At 41.8% G+C, this 19,454-nt stretch overlaps 1 protein-coding gene across 3 annotated transcripts in view; it reads right to left on the bottom strand.

The window, feature by feature from the left end:
* Nucleotides 1-19,454, bottom strand: part of tp53bp2a (tumor protein p53 binding protein, 2a) — a 54,601-nt gene that overhangs the window by 15,393 nt on the left and 19,754 nt on the right. Inside the window, exons 3-14 of one of the 3 annotated variants that reach the window (XM_036583298.1) lie at nt 15,546-15,659; nt 13,949-14,019; nt 13,522-13,623; nt 12,359-12,533; nt 11,552-11,733; nt 10,350-10,514; nt 7,052-7,090; nt 5,905-5,952; nt 4,890-5,088; nt 2,019-2,129; nt 1,731-1,864; nt 143-578 (exon numbers count right to left, since the gene is read on the bottom strand). In XM_036583298.1, the coding sequence (XP_036439191.1) occupies nt 143-578; nt 1,731-1,864; nt 2,019-2,129; nt 4,890-5,088; nt 5,905-5,952; nt 7,052-7,090; nt 10,350-10,514; nt 11,552-11,733; nt 12,359-12,533; nt 13,522-13,623; nt 13,949-14,019; nt 15,546-15,659 (1,776 nt within the window). The remainder of the gene's footprint in view (nt 1-142; nt 579-1,730; nt 1,865-2,018; nt 2,130-4,889; nt 5,089-5,904; nt 5,953-7,051; nt 7,091-10,349; nt 10,515-11,551; nt 11,734-12,358; nt 12,534-13,521; nt 13,624-13,948; nt 14,020-15,545; nt 15,660-19,454) is intronic. The other 2 variants (XM_036583299.1, XM_036583300.1) reach the window with 2 other exon arrangements.

The raw sequence follows: 19,454 nt of genomic DNA, 5'->3' as shown, positions 1-19,454 counted from the left end.
GATTTTTTTGCACATTACCAGGCATATTAAAGATGAGTTCATGTACCGGGCCCAGGCAAAGGGCCTGCTGTCCAGTGATTTTCCTAAAGACTTTCCAAGGCTTAAAACCTTGAAACTGTCACATGCTCAGTGTCTCACTCACCACTAATAAAGTTGTTGCGAGTCTGGGAGCGATTCAGCGCTCCCTGGACCCCTTGCTGGAAGCCCTTCCCTGGAGTGGGCTGCTTTGTGTACATAGAGTAGATGGAGCTGGCCGCCAGCGTCTGGGGCTTGTGGAAAGGCTGCCCGCTGGGGTCCTTGGCCCCTGGTGGCTCTGGAGTGAAAGGTCGGACAGTGGCAGCCGGCGGCGCCTCCTGCTTAGAGGGCAGGGGTAAGGTGTTGCTCTGGGTTGAGGGAAGGGGCATGTGGGAGTGGGGGCCGGTAGACTGCTGCTGGCTGGCTGGTTTGCTCTTGCCAGGGAAAGTTCCTGTGTTGAGAGCAGGCTTGCCGTACCCGATCTGGCCACCAGAGGGCAGGTTGACCTGTCTGGGTTTGCTTGGCACTGGAGGAGGAACCTTGACAGTGTTTTTGACAGCACTCTGCAAAAGAGGAGAAAACAAGGCACAGGCAAAATGTGAGGCAGCTGTTCCCTAAAGGCAGCTTTGTACATTCGAGTGTGTCGGCAATTCATGGATAATCTACAGCAGTGGTTCTTTTTAGTTTACACAACTTTTGAGAATGCAACCTGCCTCTGAAAGGAAGAGGCACTTGCTCTTCATTTACTATTATTTACTATAAATGTCTGTGTTTCTGGAGAAAGTCCACTCCGGCCCATTTTGTGTTCAGGAGTGTTCATCAGTTTGTCATGTACTGTTTTGTATGGAGCCACTAAATCGAAATGGTGATTATTTTTTAGTAAGGTGTGGCCACAAATTAATATACTGAGGCCATGAGTTAAGTGTCTTGTGGCCAGGAAGCCTCAATATATTAATTTATGGCCTCAATTCATAAATCATACTGTATATAACGAGGTTTAGTTTGCAGGTGTGGCCTTAATTTTTGTGGTTAATTAGTTTGCAGCCTGCTGTGATCAGCACTTAGCATTTTGGTAATATGTTAGCAGAGCAGCTTCATGGGTTGTACTGCTAAATGCTTTGCAGATAATGTAACTCAGATGTCAGTTATCTCTGTGATCTGTTCATGAACAGTTTGTTGCTTATTGATAATTTTACAGCCACAGAAGCTCTTCCACATGCTTGTGTGTCCAAATACTGGCTACTGCCTCCTGGCCCACTGCCCGTGTGATTAAAGTGTACTTGTCTGAGTATTTGACTATTTAAACTTTCAGCTTTATTTATTCATTAGTACACATTTATAAGAATATCAATCATTCCTTTCGCCCAACCTTATTTATCTACTCTTTCATTTTAAGATAATTTTAAAAATATCTGTGGTACATCTGGTGAATTTGGTCGTTGTATCCTGCTGAAAATACCCAGCCCTACTTCTAAGGTTTAAACTTACTTGCAAAATAAATTAGAAGGTTTAGAAAGACAAACGGCTTTTGGGATGCCAGTTAATGAGGGACAGAGTGGGTTCTGAGACAAGACCAGATGAGAATGACTAGTCTAAAGAGTCATGCAGTTAAGTCTCTTACTAGTTTTCACACCCAATAACAGTGTATTTCACTATTTAAAAACATTTCGGGCAAGATTAAATTCCACTAAACCACCTGCAACTTAAGCTACTACCTGGGCGTCCCTCACAAGGTCCTCGCTGCTTTGGTTCTTGCGTAAGGATGCCGCAGGCGGCTCGGTGGGCTCGAACATGGAGACGGGCCGCACCTTTCGGTCCTGCTGGCCACGTTTCAGCACTTCTGTGTCATCTGGAGCCGCGGGGCGGAGAGGAGTGACAGAAGGACACATATTAGCATTCATGGCACAACTAGGTGCAGCTCAGCTACAACGTGGGGGCAAGGTCACAGCAGAGTTTTATTAGCTGTAATCAAATCAAGGTCTGGGTGCAGTGTGTAGGGTCACCTTGCTCTGCTGGAGCCTGGCTGGGCATACGAGGAAGAGTGGAGGAGCCATGGACAGCACTGGGCTCCGTGGCGGGTGAGGTCCAGTCGGCCACCTTCGCTGACTGCAGCCCTGGAGGACGAGGAGTCGGTGAGGTTATTTGAGAGATAATACAGATGCGATTTGACAGAGTATGCCTGCCAATGCGTTCACTGCACTGCATGGGATTAACTCTCTGTGAGATAACTTCCCAAGAAAGGAAAAGCATTCTTCACTAGAAGGCCTACAGGGGGGTTTTACTTAAGCAGCCACTGCACTCCAGAAGAGATTGGAAGCGATAATAGAATCAGACTGGCCAGAACGCACACAGAAAACATTGCTTTGCATAGGAGAAGCCTTCTGTTTCCAGCTGACCCATTTCTAGATGTAGAGGGGAGGAAAAAAAAAAGGCATAACACAGCAAACATTCCAATGCTGAGAAGACGAAACGGGAAAAAGACAGATCCTTTAAGTCGACTACATGGTTTACACCTCCAAACACTTGAGAATAACAATAAAAAAAAAAAAGAGCACTCAGTTTCAACATGCCGCAACTCCAGTCAACTGCAGTTCGAAGCTTGCTCTCTTGCACACACACACACACACACACAAAAACAACAAACACAGCCAAAGATCTGTGTACCTCTTCTCTTGGCCCGCAGCTCTTTCAGCGGCTTAAGCAAGAACATTGCTTCTAAAAAGACGCAAAGCACAGACAAAACTGAACATGGAAGCAACGGGACAGGGGGGAATAAAAATAACAAAGCAGTCAATATCCCACCGACTAAACCAGAGAAGGAAAATGTGAGAAAGCTTCTAGGGAGCAAAACAGCCTGGCGTGAGAAGCTAAACAAGACCGGTATCATCCCTCCACTCGGGCCAGATAAGTGACGGCAGCTCCTCGGACAAGATGTTCGTGCGATCTGCTTTATCTCCCCTCTTCGACTCTCCAACATCCTCTCCTTCTTTCTCACTGCATATTGGGTCATCATGCGGAACTGATTGCACGCAGCATCGCGGCAGACTTGAGAAAACCTGTTACATTTAACCCCTGCCTATCCCCAAAAGACCAAGTGGCAAAAAAAAGTTAGAGAAAACGAGAACAGTGGGCTGGGGGAGGTCACCTCTTAATTAATTGCTGTTTTGGCGGAGACTCCATCCATTTTTAATGACTGCAAATGGGCTCCGTTGGGAGGATTATTTAAGAGAAAAACTGGGTGAGCAAGGCTGACTCATCCTTTTGTGAGAAACGAAGAGGAAAGAAGTGAAAGGGGGAGTGGTGGAGGGGAGGATTTGCCATAGTGGGGCCTTTCAATGTACTAGAAGCAAGCAGTCCGTTGATTAGTCAGTGCGTGTGCTGTCCTGCCACGGGTCAGTGTTGACTGCCTTATTCCGGTCTCTGCTTTGACATGGAGCTGCCATCGAGCACCTAATGAATCACAGGCTGCTGCAACTCTGAGGGGTCACTGCCAGCAACTTCAGCCTCCAGTGAAGGGTCATTATCACAGCACATGGCCACAGATGGCAGGATGCAGAGCCAGACAGTTTTCAATTTTCAAATTCACTTTCATAATAAATGTTTTATCACCCCACCCAGTGAAATTACCATTGTAAAAATATACTGCAACTTCAACTACATTCAAAGAATTTCTTGTTCAGTATATAAATTCAGCGTTTCTTCCATCACAAAATAGGATGAGAAGATGGAACTGACAGGTTTACAGGCTTTGTTTTTGGTAATAACAAAAATATAGAATTTGTTAATAAGAGAGATGTTAACTTCAGTAACAATACACAGTCATGTTAAGCAGATCTATGCGAAGAGTAATTCTAGAGTAATTCTTCTGGATGTTTGCAGACATAAGCAATCAACTTCCTATAGCATTCTACAAGCCCTAATAACCAGAGGCAGACTTATTTGGGCTTTCTTATAAACTTAACAATCTAACCAGTATTTAGTGTTGGTTTAAGTAACTATTTAAATACTACACTATAGAAATATACCCACATTAATAATCAGCCGAGTATAAATAAAAGTATTCAGTCATTATTATGAATTATTCAATTAATTATTCTGACACTACTTAACTGATTATAAATGAACTCCTGCTCAGACAACTGAACTTCTTGAAAAGGGAATGTATAATATAAACTTGGTATATTCCCATTTATAATGTATTGCATTTTAATTCTGTGAGATAATGAAATGATACTGCTGATGACCCCACATAGACATGACGACTCTGGTAGCCTAGAAGGGTTTACCACCCAGTCTGAAGCAGATTAGCAAGAAAAGCACACTCAAATATAACGGTTCCTGAACAGTTCTTGGCTCGGACATATTACTGCGTAAAAATTTAATCAGTTTAAAAACTTTACGTTAGCGTTTCCTACAAGTCATTAAAAAAAAATGACTCTTTAAAGAACCATCAACTAAAAAACAAAGTTTTTTAGGAATCAGAAGTGTTTTCTATGACAGGAGTCACCATCTTTATCAGCAAATAGTCTTTGTTGCTACAGGTTTTCACTCCAGCCAAACAGCTGGAGGTAACTAATCAACTGTTTGAAGACTGAGATCAACTCTTAACAGAGAGAGAAAATGAGGGAGAGTGAATCAAACACGTGACACTGCACCACAGCAAACCAAAATCCACAGTTTTCTACCTTCTGAGCTGAGCATTACATCATAGCCATTCTCCAGCCGTTCTAAAGGAGATGCTGCAGAACTCTCCTCTCCTGCTGTGAATGCAGAACCCGTTGCATTCAGTGCCAGCAGCTTTCTTTAGAGGCTCATTGCTGCCTAATATGCATTACAGGGCCTCAGCCCAGTGGCGGGTGTACTGTGAGGCGTACCTGGGCCAGGTTTGCCCTGGTTTAGCGCTGCGCTCTTGTCCTGAGGCGGCAGCGTGGCGGTGCCGTCCGGGTAGGTGGGCTTCACTAGCAGCTCGTGTCTCACTGGGCCGCGAGGCATGGTGGACGACTGAATGTATGGTCCAACAGCAGCCACCCGAGAGGGGCCCACCGGCTGGGGGGCCTGACCATCAGAAGGCACCTGGGGGTGACAAAGAATGAAAGACAAGAATGAGCATAAGAATGAGGAAAATGATAAGAGTAAAGAAACAAAGATCAAAAGGAAGTCAGAGGGAGAAAGAAAGGAAAAGAAAGATGTAAAAAGAGAAATAGGATGAAATAGAGTTAGAAAAAAGACCAAGAAAATGGAGACTGATAGAAAGAAGCAAAGACAAAGACAGTAAAATAGGAAGAACAAAGAAAAAGAAATTAAATTGTACAGAAAAAAAACTTGCTCAATGCAATTTTAAAAGCATAAACATGAGTAAGACTATCAGTAGCTTGTTAATTTACTACAGGCTGAATAAATCCTTTCTGCCAGTCTTACAGTCACTTGCGATACAGCTGATAAACTGCCTCTGGCACTAAGGCAGATGGAAAAAACCACAGGTGTATTTAATGGATGAACCCATAATTAATGCAACTAAGTGATCTCAGAGGAAAAAAAAACTTGCCAAACATAAAATACCTCCTGAAGCAAACATACAGGCTTGTTTGAGTTTGTAGCTTTCTTAAAAAAAAATAAAAATAAAACTGTGTGTAAAATGGCAAACTTGAAAGCAATGAGTCAGCAAAATAATGAGTGAACGAGTCTGAATCTCCACTACTGCCAAGATGCGTCAAAAACTCTTATGCAACTCAAAAAGGAATCTGATTAACTCAAGCCATGCCCATTAAAAAAAGAAAAAAAAAGAAAGAAATCCAAGACTGAAAATACAATTTTTTCCCCTCTTCCATAAATCCACCGTCAAAACAGCTCGGATGAGCCGATTAACACTGTCCAGTTCAGCAGTTTTACCTTAGGATGGGGGTCTTTTGAAGCCTTCTCCTTAACAGGGAAGCCATTCTTGAGAAAAACAAGAACAAAGAAACTTCAGCACATTAAAAAGAGCAGATGAACACTCGTCTTCTGTTAAAGGAGAGACGGCCGCTTTCATCGAGACACCAGGGTGAGAGAAAGAGGGAGATTCGTGTTAGTCTGGTATAAAAATCATAGAGAGAGCCCACTCAGGTTCGGACCAGCATGCTTGCTTGGTAGCGTCAACCGGTTTTCTTGGCAGCGATGAAAGAAGGAAACGCAATCCCTTTGTGTTAGTCTGAAAAAGCCAATTCATTAAGATTCCACGCAGAACCGTTACTAAAAGAAATTCACACCAAGGCGCGCAGAAAGCACGCCTGGGTTTTCTTTCAAGTGCCATAACAAACCCACCTCCACCATTCGGGTTTAGGTTTTTGAAGGAGAAGCAAAAAAGGACAGAGTGTGTCTAAAGGGTCTTATTTTGCCACCCGAAAGAGTGTGAGGAGTGACTGGGCATTAAATAAAAAAAAAAAAGGGATTTCATTGCATCAAAACAGCTTCATTAAACTGAGAAATGATTGCATCAACAGGTTCAAAGGGATCAGATCACTGGGCAAAATCTAATATGATTGAAGTTGTGAAGTGTTCTTTTATTATAAAACTCAGAGAAGGAAAGGTTGTGGATTACGGATAACCAAGCACCAACACGTAAATCTTAAAAGAGAAGCATAAATGTTGACAAATTTGTAAATCAACATGTAATTTAGTCTTCATGCAAAAGTAAATCAACTCAATTTCAATGACAGCATGTTCATTCAACTACCACCGAGACCTTTTAACAAGCCTTCATGTAATGTGATGCCAATGAAGTGTTTAAGCAATAATCAAGAGATCAAACATTAGCAAGAACACACAAATACAACATAAAATACATTCCCTTTTCAAACCTTTACTATTGGTAAAATATGGTTCACAGAAACAGTGAAAGGACTGTTAGTAGAAAATGAACTAGTGAGTTCACAACTGTGCCAGGGCTGCAGACGTCCATCCACACCATCAGTGAAGAGGAGAGATAACACGGTGTCACAGTAATTCATGTGTGAAACACCCAGTTATGAGCCCAAGTGTAGAAGAAAAGGAGTCTTACTTCAATCTGTGCAGAGTCTAAGACGCCTGGGATCTGTGGCTTATAGAGGAAACAAAACTGGGCTTAACTTTGCATCCACTAGGGGGCGCTTTCTGAAAGATCACAATGTCTGCCTAATTATTTACTTCTAACTGAGGTGCAGAAATCAGAAATCGCCCTTCATTTGTGTAACTTCCAGTCAAAACAGCCACAGCATCGTGGATCAAAAACTACTGAGAAGCTTCTACAACTATATCTAATATCAGATGTTTCAGTATTCAGGGTGTCCATGCTTTGCCTTTATTACAGCTTCCATTCTTTTCAGGCAATAATAACTGAGACACAGTTCCACTCCAGTAGGTTCAAGCCAGTGACATTCAGCACAAACTGTTTTGGTTCATCTTAGCCAGTTTTAGGCTAATCAACATTTTAGTCATTTTATGTGGATAATTCCATTTCCGATCATTTTTTGTTTTACAGGGTGATTCAAAAAGATTCATCCGATTTCAAAGCGCCATATTTTTTACAACCGTGAGGCGCCTAGGAACCAATCACAATCCAATTGAAAGAGGGGTCATAGAGTTTCTGTCAGTGGAAGATGGCTCCCTTCAGTCTGAGAGGAGATGAGACCCCTGAGCAGAAAGTGTTCTGCGTTCTCCACTTCAATAAGAGTGAATCAGTCATAACTGTGAAGTGATTTTCGTGGGCAGTGAAGCTCCAACAGCTCAGTTCGTCGTTGGTTCCACAACATTGGATGATCTCCGAAATTGCACTGAAAGAGCCGTGAATGCAGCGACACCCGACACGCTCAATCGAGTATGGGATGAATTTGACTATGGCGTTGATGTCTGTACAGCTGGAGTAGGTTCATATTGAGACCTTGTACAATTACATAATAAACTTTATGCTCAACTAAACCATTTACAGTTTACTGCGTTGTTCTGTAATGATTTGCAAGTGAAATTAATCATTTTGAAATCAGATTCAACTTTTTAAAATCACCCTGTATTTCAAGTTTTAGGCTAAAACAAACTAATTTTAAATGTATCCCAGCTGAAAAACCTCAGAAACATTAGGTGTTTCGTTTGGTTTCTGATGACTTTGTAATGTGTTTTGGTTTAACCGGTTACCAATGGTTGATCCGTATATTGGCAAAAGTATACCTTCCTGAATGGTAATATGCATAGCGACACATACAACCAGCACACGCAGTCGCTGCTTACCTCAGAGACGTTATAAATGAGGAGATAGGCCACTGGTTGAGATATGAATGGGACACTCATAACGCTCAACGTTCCTATAAGGACTTCTTTTTACATGGCACAATGGTGCTGTCCTACTGCGCTTGTGTTCCCCTGGCCTGAAACTGCAGGCGTAAATCTGTGACTCTGTGGTTCTGCAGTCAGATGCTTGCCTTTTAAGGAGGCTCACTTTCAGTTTGTTAAAGAAATCTGAAGGTACAGATTTCCACACCTCCAGTCTTACAAATGAGCTGCATTTTCTGCCTCTCATGATCCAGGCAATCCCAAACAAATGATGTTGAGGTCTGGACTCTGGGGTGGTCAGTCCATTGTTCAGCTTCTTTGTTTGATGTGTCCGTCTCCTTTTCTCAGTGAGGTTCTTCTTGACAGCTACACATCCTTTCAGACCCATAGCGCTGAGTCGTCTCCTCACAGTGGAAGGATGGACAGAAACACCTGTGGATGTTTTTAGATCTGAAGCAGCTTGATTTTCTCGTCTCTCTCAAAGACGAAAGCTTTAAGTGCTGTTTATCTGATTAAAACAACATTTTAGAAACTTTTTTCATTTTTCGCTTTCTGTTTAGTTCTCCCTTCATTCTCCATTGTACATCTAATTTCCTCAGAAATGTTGCTTGAAAAATGAATAACCTGTACTTAAGGTTGTTTTGACTGGAGATTAAATAAATGAAAAGGTGCTCACTGACTTTGGTTGAATGCACAGAGCAACGTTCAACAAAGTATCTGACAAAACTGGACTTTTCTCTAAATCATATGTTGCACTGGCAGAGAAAATGTACCTGTTACAATCTGCCAAAAAAACAAAACAAAAAGAAAAACATAAAAGCAGCTAGATGATCGCTAGTGACACTTGCTCACACATTACTGCTGTGTTGTGCGGCTCTATGGCAGTTTGTCCAACATGGTGATGAAGTAAAGCCAGCAAAAGTTTCGCTTCTCATGTGGTCAAAACACAGATTGATTCAATATGTGAACATGGGTCAGTGTCCAGGAAAGGGATTAAGCCAAGTCTTGGGCCCAGTAGCATTTCTTATTTTACCCCTACCCCTTGTTTTCGAGTGTCTCCTTGCCCCTTGAAACAAGTTACAAGTTGAAGTGGTTGAAATCTTCCCTCTGAAATGGGACCCTCAAATAAAAAGAGCATCACTTCATTAACAGCTACTAGCGCTGCTCTGCAGGCGACCCTGCCAGTCTGCAGTGACAGCAGAGGAGGGTAAAGTTCAGCTCCTCACTGCTGGGCTTTAGTTACATTTAGGGCATCATATGCCTTCAAACAGGGGGGCAATTATTATTTATCACCCTTAATTCTTCAGTGATATGAAGCTGAAGTCAGATATTCTCCAGCTTCTTGTTCGAATTTTCCCCGTTACACCTTAAATGGAGCAGCAGCAGTTACATTCTGGTGGACTATTTAAGGTGGAAAGGCAAATTTAACTACTTAGCTATCGAGACATCAGCATATTATTAGAAACTTTTATGCTTGTTATGAAGAAAATTATCATAGTACACTGAAATTACATTAAACTAAGACAATACAATAGTTAATGTAATTTTTACAGAGAAAATACATTTATGGGTCTCCTTGGTCTCAGAACACTCTGTTTGGAGTCTCTGAAAAACCTCTGTTTGGAGGACATGTAGCCCTAACACTTCATCCTGCCCACCTATCTCAACAAGAATCAGGACACCCTACCCCTAGACCTAAACGCACAAAACAGGGGCTAAGGGTGAAGTGGTAGGGGCGAGGGGTGAAATAGGACTGGGTCTTGGACTACATCTTCCTCACGATGGACACTCTCTACTCAGAATGCTGAGTAGTCCGGGCCTAAGCTTAATCCCTGTCTGGTTACCCAGTTACTGACATCTAGCACAGTGGTGTCATTTTGTTATTAAAAGGAAACCAATAAGAATGATGTGGTTTAGTTGTACTGACGTTTTTGCCCTGAGCTCCATATTGAATCACACTGATACGATTCAGCTGGTGCCTTTTGGGAACCGAATGCAGGTCCCCAGCACAAGCTGTGACAGGTGAGAACGGAGGCCATGCTGCAGGTACTCACAGGAAGGTTCTCTTTCTGCTGCAGAGCTGCCTTCTTCTTCCACAGGCGATCACGGAGCTCACTGACTCGCTTGTCCATGGCAGCCACCTCCTGGTTCTTCTTGTTTAGGTTCTCCCTCTGCTGCTGCAGCTTGGCATTCTGCTCCTGGTTCATGTTGTTCCTCAGCTGTTTGGAAGAGGAGGCTGTTACTGCAGTTTTAGGTTACCAGAGACCTGCTGTCAGAATCATGGCATCAGAAGCTGAATGACTCATGTGACTCTGTATTAAGGCTCCATGTTTTCCAATATAGCTCAGAGTAAGAGGACTGATTTAGGACAATCTCTTCTTTGTTTAGAAGCATACAAAAGGTTGTGTAAAGTAAACCATGACCTGAGATCAATGCTTAGCCTGAAGTAGGTTTAATAAACATGGGCCTGTAACCTGATGACAGAAATTCTGGGTCACACTACAAACTAAAAAAATGTTCATCTCTCTTGAAACAGGTTTGTACACCATATATGGTCCGCAAGTGTCAACACAAGCAAGCAAAGGAACATATAAAGATACACAAAAAACATTAATCAACATAGTTAACTATACTGAAACTGGGCCAAGTGAAACGACACAACAAATAGAATAGTCTTCATTATTCAACATCAAAAATTATGTGCATTTTTAATGCTGAATTTAAACATCAAAGTTATTTTAAACCATGAAAAAAACAAAACACTGCAAAAAATAGTATCTTGTCCAGTAAACTTATCCTAATTCTAGTCAATACATCCAATATTTCTTCTGTTGAGACTGTTGAGATTGCACATTTAAAGATTATTTAACTTATTTCCAAACATTTTTACTTATTTTAAGTAATTTTATTAAGTATCTCAGTATATTGAAACAAGCTAAACTACCTGCCAGTACAGTAAGCTCATTCTCCTAATAAAATTACTTAAAACAGGTAAAAATGTCTGGAAATAAGCTAAATAAGCTTATAATAAGTGCACAATCACAAGAAATACTAGATATACTGACTAGAATTAAGATAATTTTACTTGACAAGATACTATTTTTGAGCAGTGAAGGCTTATTACACTCAAAAAATATTAACAAACATTTTGAGGATATTTACTGTGCCTTTACATTCAACACTCAGCATGCAGCAGCTCAAAAAATAGGAACAAAAAGATTCATGGAGAAACAAGTAGTAGTGAGTAGCTCCTCACCTGTAGCTCTCTGTAGAGTCGATCCAGCTCAGCCACAGAGCTCTGGTTGTCATGGAGGGCGTCCATCTTACCGTTCTTCAGCATTTCCAGCTGCCTGCTTAGCTCCTCTACTTTAGACACAGCCACCACCAGCTCTCGCTGTTTCTGCTGGAACAGATTGTTCATCTGCTCGATCTCCTCCACTGCAAAGCAAACATGAAGAAAGCTTGGTTAGCATTAGTGCAATGTAATGATGCACGATTCCAAAACCCTAAAACCTTTAGTTCAGCTAGAACCAAGAGCTGCACTGAGAAAAAGCTAGAGAGAGCCGGCAGCCTTAGTAGTTTTCATCTACTTAATGCACATTTTGCCAAACTGAAAGCAATAAAAATGCTTTACGTTGTGACTGTGTTGGGGCAAAACCCTGCTGTCACCAAAGTTTTGCTATATCATATTAAAAAAAAGTTTACTGACAAATTTTGTGGGCATGCATATCATCAATAATTTTAAATATATTGTACTAATTATTTATTAATCACCACAGTTTACAAGATTCTCCCTATTTGAAAAGTTGGCTGCATTTCTGTGATGTTTCCCATCAAATATAGAGGTTGCCCTACTTTCTACAATTTCTAGGAACAGGAGCAAGTTTCCCCGTCTCCTCCTCAGGAAACCTGCCTACCGCCTCAGGCTCAGCTGTGGTTAGAAAGTCTTATCAGACCGATCTTGTGTTGGTTCAGTGCTGCTCCCTTGAGCTCATCAATGAAGGAAGCCAATGTTCGTTAGTTAGAAGCCACTGTTCTCCACGGTTCTATGTTGACCACTCACCCAGTTTTCCGTTGCTGAGGCGCTTCTGCTCCACCTGGCCCTTCAGGGCCCGCACTTTTTTCAGCCGAGCTTCCTGCTTCTCCACATTCTCCCTCAGGCGCTGCAGCTTCTCCTGCTCAGAGGTTTGGTGCTGGTGCCTCTGCTCTTGCTGCTTCAGGTAGCGCAGACGCTGCTCCTTGATTCCAAAGATAAAAGAGAGAATATGTGAACATGTGGAATTGATGAGTGCTTCAAAAGTACAGGGTGATTCAAAAAGACTCAAAAAGGCGTCTAGGTGATTATTTATTATGTGATTGGTTAATCACATTTCAACTGAAAGAGGGGGTCATAGGGTTTCTAGCTGTTTCTAGGTTTTCTAGCTGTCAGTATGGCAGTGAACCTCCAACAGCTCAGAGTGTTCGTCGTTGGTACCAATAGTTCCAAGAAAAAGGTCACCAGCATCACCAGATCTCACGCCGTGTGAATTTCTTGTGGGGCTACCTTAAGGATTCTGTTTATGTGCCACTCCCAACAACACTGATGATCTCCGAAATCGCACTGAAAGAGCCGTGAGTGCAGAGACACCCGACACACTCGACACACTCAATCGAGTATGGGATGAATTTGACTATGGCGTTGATGTCTGTACAGCTGGAGGAGGTTCATATTGAGCACTTGTAAAATTACATAATAAACTTTATGATCACTTAAACCATTTACAGTTTACTGCACTGTTCTGTAATGATTTACAAGTGAAATAAATCATTTTGAAATCAGATGAATCTTTTAGAATCACCCTGTATAATAAAGGCCTACAGGACATATAAGTCAGTTTGATGTGTGCTTTTCACCCATGCTTCACAAAGCTGAACACAGCTATAAATCTGCTACACTGGGAGTCAGCTAGAACGTCACGTGTTGACGGTATCATTTTTCACATACCACGTGGGAAACCACAGCTATTTGCTTCAAATACCCACATTCAAATTTTTTAAATGTACATTTGGTTTGCACTCAAGCAAACAGTCACCTCCCTCTCCCATGAACTCTGCTGTATCACTCAGTTTTTTTACTTTTCTTCAAATATTTCACTCTCCAGACAGCCATACTCATCTTTCAGTTGTTCCACTTCAGTTGCACCCCCACACTAAAATAGCTTTGTTTCTTCTACATCCCCTCTTTACCTTAGAGGCTAGGAGCTGCTGCTGGGCATCGATCTGCTGCTGCTGTCGGGCTGCCATCTCTTGCAGCTCTGCCAGAGTCATGTCCATCCGCGGAGCAGCAACCTGCAAAGGAAAAAACCCTCAGAAAAAAAAACAAAACACCACATCATAGAAAACTCTCACAAAGCTCAAGTTTCAGCAAAGGGGTTCACATGAGAGTTAAAGCTTTGTGAAGTTTCTGCTGTGTTCCGTAAACAATCTCGCCTTTCCTGTGTGCTTACACTGCATTCCTCTCACGGCTTCTCTAATAAGAGCAGCTCAACTTGCCTCCTTCCCTATTTTTTTCTTATGGCAGAAAAGCAGTACACATTAGGCCAGCATTAACAAACACTGCCTTAAGAAGGTCAGAGAATATGCTACCTTAAAAAAAAGAATACCACCAACTCACCCCGTTCTCCATCCTTCTGTCTGATGGGCCTTTAACACCATTCCTCTTCTGTTCCACAGCCCTGGCGTTCGCTGTTTTAAAAACAAAAAGGCCGGTTTATTCACTAATCATGTCCCATATGATGTGATATTCTGAAATAAGTTTAAATGGATGGATAGAAGTAAGGGTGGAAGGATGGATGGATGAAATTATGGAAGGACAGATGGAAGGATTGATGGACAGATAGATGTATGGATGGATGTATGTACGGATGGATGGAAAGAAGGAAGGATGGAAGGATAGACAGATGAAATTCTGGAAAGACAGATGGATAAAAGGATGGATAGATGGATGGATGAAATTATGGAAGGACAGACGGACGGAAGGATGGATGGAAGGAAGGATGGATGGAAGGAAGGATGGAAGAAAGGATGGAAGGATGGACGAATGGAAGAATTGATGGACAGAAAGATGTATGGAAGGATGGAAGAAAGGATGGACAGAAGGATGGATGAATGGATGGATGGATGATAGAAGGAAGGAAGGATGGATGGATGAAATTACGGAAGGATAGATGGATAGAAGGATGGATGGATGGATGGATGTACAGATGGAATTATGGAAGGATGGATGGATGGATGGATGTAAGTATGGAAGGACAGATAGAAGGAAGGAGGGATGGATGGAAGGATGAAAGGACAGAAGGATGGATGGAAGGATTAACAGATGTGCGATATGCCTGGGAGTCATAATCAGTCATACAAGTTGGACTCGGCGCACAGAAGTGCGTGGTTTCATGAAAGAGATAAAAGTGTCGGTTATCTGAACGACTTTAAAGCTCTGGAATGTTTTAATTACTAATTTACAGATTTGTTACTGAATATTTCTCACATCCCTAAACTCTCCTTGGACGACTAACGCACAGCTTATACCCACAATGACTAAAGGGGGGCCCTGCGAGACTGATCAATGAGGCGAGGTAGAGGAGGACAAAAAACCTCAAGTATCTCCGCTTTCAAAAGACGTGATTGTGCGGACGGGGCAGGGGTCACATGCAGGTTAGCAAAACACAGACTGCTTAAAATTAGCAAAGGGCCCCAACAGGGCACAGCAGAACAAAGGGTACAGTGTGGCCCTGTAACGGGCCATGACCAACAGATTTACCATGGTTCTCTGAGCGAGAGGCCGAAAGGAAAATAACGGTGTCACAGGGCCAGAAAGTCCAATCACAAGCCTGCCGTTTACATAACGCGTATAAGCTACTTTTAAAGACTGTCTCAGTTCAGCGTATGTTCTAAACCAGTCAGCAAAGTGAGCGAAGGACTCATAAGCTGCACAAGATGGTCAGGAAAAGTGAAGCATTTGTTTTGTTTAATTAGTTCTCCACAGTAATTTCTCAATTACTTCACAAGTGAATCTTCTCATCAAAGGCATGACGGACAGACAGAGTGCCACCAAGGATCAGAACCGCCGATGTAGGTTCTCAGGGTATTTGGGCACTCACCCGTCTCCCTGGCAGGGAGGATTATTAAGAGCTTTCTGCCAAGGTCGTTCAGACCCACTCATGCTCGTTCACTTATGCTGTGATCAAAGAGAGAGCCGGGGCGTGTTCACTCACCTGCCTCGCGGCCCGGCGCTCGGTTGTGCCGCAGGAAGAAGCGGACCTCGGCCCTGTGTGACCCCCAGCGCTGCAGCAGCTCCAGCATCCTCTCGCCCTCTCCCACGGCGCGCTCTGCACAAAGACACAAACGCACTGACGGGTCAGCGCACGCCACCAGCTCCTCAGCGTGGGACAGAGGTGAAAGACTGCTGACACATGCTGATGATATGAGGCGCGTGCGGAACTGCTGACGAAACAGAGCGCTGGGGCAGATGAAGTGATTTGAGGGACATTATGTAAGATTTCAATTAATATTATATTATTTATATTATGTATTACATATATAATTATTATTTATTATATTGTATTTTCAGATTAAAACAAGTTTCAACAAACTAAAGGATTAAATGTCAACACTAAATAGATAACAGACAAAAAGTGCATCATTCTGTCAAACAAGGATGAGGAACTTGCACCATCATTACATTTTGAGTATATATATATATATACACACACACACACACACACACACACACACACACACACACACACACACACATATATATATATATATATATATATATATATATATATATATACACATATATAAATAATTTGATGCAGAGGTGAAATCACAAAATGCTTGAAGCTCAAATAACGCAAACCTAATATATAATATAATATATATAAAAATAATACATACATACATACAGATAAATAACAATCCACATATAATCATTTTACCGTATCAAAAAGCAACGATGTTCCCTTATTTAGGTTTGCGTTATCTGAGCTTCAAGCATTTTGTGATTTCATTTCACCTCTGCATCAAACATCAGTCCTTACATTCGTTTTTGCATGGTTTATATGTTAAAGAGGTGTTTTTGTTAATGAAAGGTTCCAAGAGAATGAAAACTAGCAGTGAAAAAACTCGGTAAGCAGTTCAAAATAACAAGAAATAAGCCAAAAGCGCAATGTCCTATAAATCAAACAAAACAAAACATAACCCTGTTTTTTATACACAAAAGTCTTACAAACTTAATGTTTTAATTAATACATTAATATCTTAGGTGAAGCCCTTGGTCTGTGGATTTTAACCCTGGTCCTGGAGTGCCGCAGTCCTGCATGTTGTGTTTTTCCTGCTCCCGATTCACCTCAGGACAGGCTTATTAATTAGTTCATCAAGCTCCCCTTGGGGGCGGGGCTTTGGTATTCCACAACCAAGCCTAAGAACCACCCTAGGTTACCCGAGGTCAAAACTGCGACCTTAGTTAGTTATGTCACAACCACCTTACTGCTGTTATGAAATCTGGGTTTTTTGTATGATCTCGGGCCAAATTCATGAAAGCTTTCTTAAGAAAAAAAACTTGTGAAGGTTCTTCAGACAAACACTAAGAAGTTTGTAAGAATGTTCTTAAACGCAGTTCTCAAAAAAACTTGCATTCTCAAATATTCTCTGAAAATAATCTTATTTCATTAATTTTCTTTAATTGTTTTCTCATGTGGGCTAAGTTGCATTTTTACTGAGCACCACAAACAACAATTAATACAAATTCTAATTGTGTCTTGTGTCATTTCCATTATTCAGTTTAATCCGCTCAAAGGAGCAAAACGGAATAAAAACATCACAACAAACTTATATTAGCAAATGAGAACTAGAAGTGATGGTGGAAGAAACAGCCACCAGGAAATAAAATCCTCTTAGGAAAATGATAACTGTGGGGTGACAGACGAGGACGGGCAGGAGCAGCAGAGGCAGCGTCTGTAATTAATTTAGACGGTGACCTCTACATTTACAGCTCTTACAGACTAAGACAGGTGTGAGGCTACCAGAGGGTTAAGAAAACATTAAAGAACGTAATATTTTTAAGAATCCCATTCGTTCTTATAATGATTCCTAAGAAAATAGTTAAGAAAATAAAACAATATTTTGTAACGTTTTTCTTAAGAAAGAAGTTAAGAAAAAACACATTTAATAAGATTTTTTATGTCTTAACAAACTTTTATGAATCCGGCCCCTGGTATATAAACCAAGGGGGTCATCATAGGCAGCGACAGTTTACAGTTTAAAAAAAAAAAAATAAATAAATAAAAAATAAAAAATCTCACAAATTTCATAAAACATCTAAAAACTCCCATAACTGCTGCCATCTGCCAGAGATAATAGTCTGCCTCCTGTCGGAGTCAGTGACTGTCTTCTAAACGACAATTTGGGCACCACAGGAAACAGCATGGATTTAAAAACTGCCCTTTTTTAAAGTTTAAAAAGTTAAAATAGCACAAAAAAGTCACTAAATAAAGTTCTATAACTGACAGCTCCAGTTGTCATCTTTCCACAGCTGTTACATCTCATGGGCTACAGGTTAATAAGTGACTGTTCGGTATGTGAACGTATATGTAAGGAGGTTTAGTATTAACATGAGCCTGGACAAAACAGGTTAGCATTTTAATGGTCATTCCACTCCCTCCAGACAAAGCCTGACCCAGTTCACCTCAGGATTTGGTATCAGTGGGCGATCTGGTGCTGCATTAGTGTCACAAAGCAGCCCAGTCTGGATTAGGTTTACAGTAAGCATGAGCTCTGCTCCGATTTCCCCAAACCTGTGCTGTAACTGTACACTCGCTAGGAGGAAATACTTTCTCTCGAAAGAAAACAACCACTCGCTCTTCTCCTGAATGTTGCAAAACTGCTTCAGCTTGACTGACCGCCGTTCAGCGCGACTGCATTTCAGCGCTGACTCGCATTTTTAGCTTATCTACATGACGGCTTGTCATTAACCCTCCACAGCTCCGGTGCCGACGTCTCAAAGCTGTTATTGTTCAAAATCACAACCTTTGGCTCGAGACGCGGCCAGGCTCCGTTTACGGTCACACAGCCACGCTTGAAGAAAGACTTCCTGTCAGTGATGTCAGCTGGGCCAATAAATACTCCGGGACTTCAAGGCCTTTCTAGGTACTCGAACTGAAAAGCTTACGGCCACTCGGCTCGCCGAAAGAAACGTAACCATGGAAACGAGCCACAGCGCAATCTCAGGCACTTCAGAGCTGAGAGTGCTTGAAGTCTGAGGAACACAAAAACACGGCTCCTCAAATCACCGCGCTGTTCCTTAATCCAGGACTCAAATGGGTCTCTACAGAGATCGTTAGCAAAAAGGCACATTAGCAAGTGAAATCACAATAGGCCAGGGGTCGGCAAGGCAGGCGTTAAGAAGAGCCATTTTGTCCTGTTTCAGCAAAAATCAAGCCACCTTGGGAGCCACAGCATTTTACGTCCATTTTATTGGAGTAACATTTTACCGTCTTGGCTGTGAACATGTCTCAGTGTGTGCCAATGTGCTGATATAGGCTAAAAAATACAATATAAATAAAAACACAGCCTAAAAAAATATACAAGTAAAACAGTTTCTTGTAAAATGTCTGTAAAATGTTCGACTTTTCATTTACGAGGCTGTGGTCAGCTTGTCTTTCGCCAGATTCCTTTTCTAATTGTCCAGTTCCACCTTAAACGGTGCAGCAGTTACATTATGGCACCTCAGGCGCCGATTTAAGGTGGAACGTGAAAAAGCTGGCCAGAAAGAACTCAGCTTCATGACCTTTTAGTGTTGGTCAGTTTCTCGTTGCAGATTAAACGTATCAGGAAACCAGCTGGAGTGATTATAAATGCAAATATGCCCATTTGATTATCGATGTTCGTCTTAAATCTCTCTCTTTGCTGTTTTGTTAGCCATTAGCTAGGTGAGATTGTTGTCTGTGTTGCTATGGTGACCAGCAGTCTGTGCTGATCTTCAGGGTTAAAGGGTGAATCAGCAGTTCTACATTAACTCCAGAGTTTAAGACCGTTTACTGTTAAACTGTGTTGAACGATCAGCAGAGCTTTATTTTACTGTAAAGGAGGATTATTTTATTTTTACCTACAAATCTGATTCT

The sequence above is a fragment of the Colossoma macropomum genome, unplaced genomic scaffold, assembly GCF_904425465.1.
Source record: "Colossoma macropomum unplaced genomic scaffold, Colossoma_macropomum, whole genome shotgun sequence".
NCBI lineage: Eukaryota > Metazoa > Chordata > Actinopteri > Characiformes > Serrasalmidae > Colossoma > Colossoma macropomum.
Note: the sequence above shows the minus strand (reverse complement) of the source record. Positions and strands in the feature narration are given on the sequence as shown.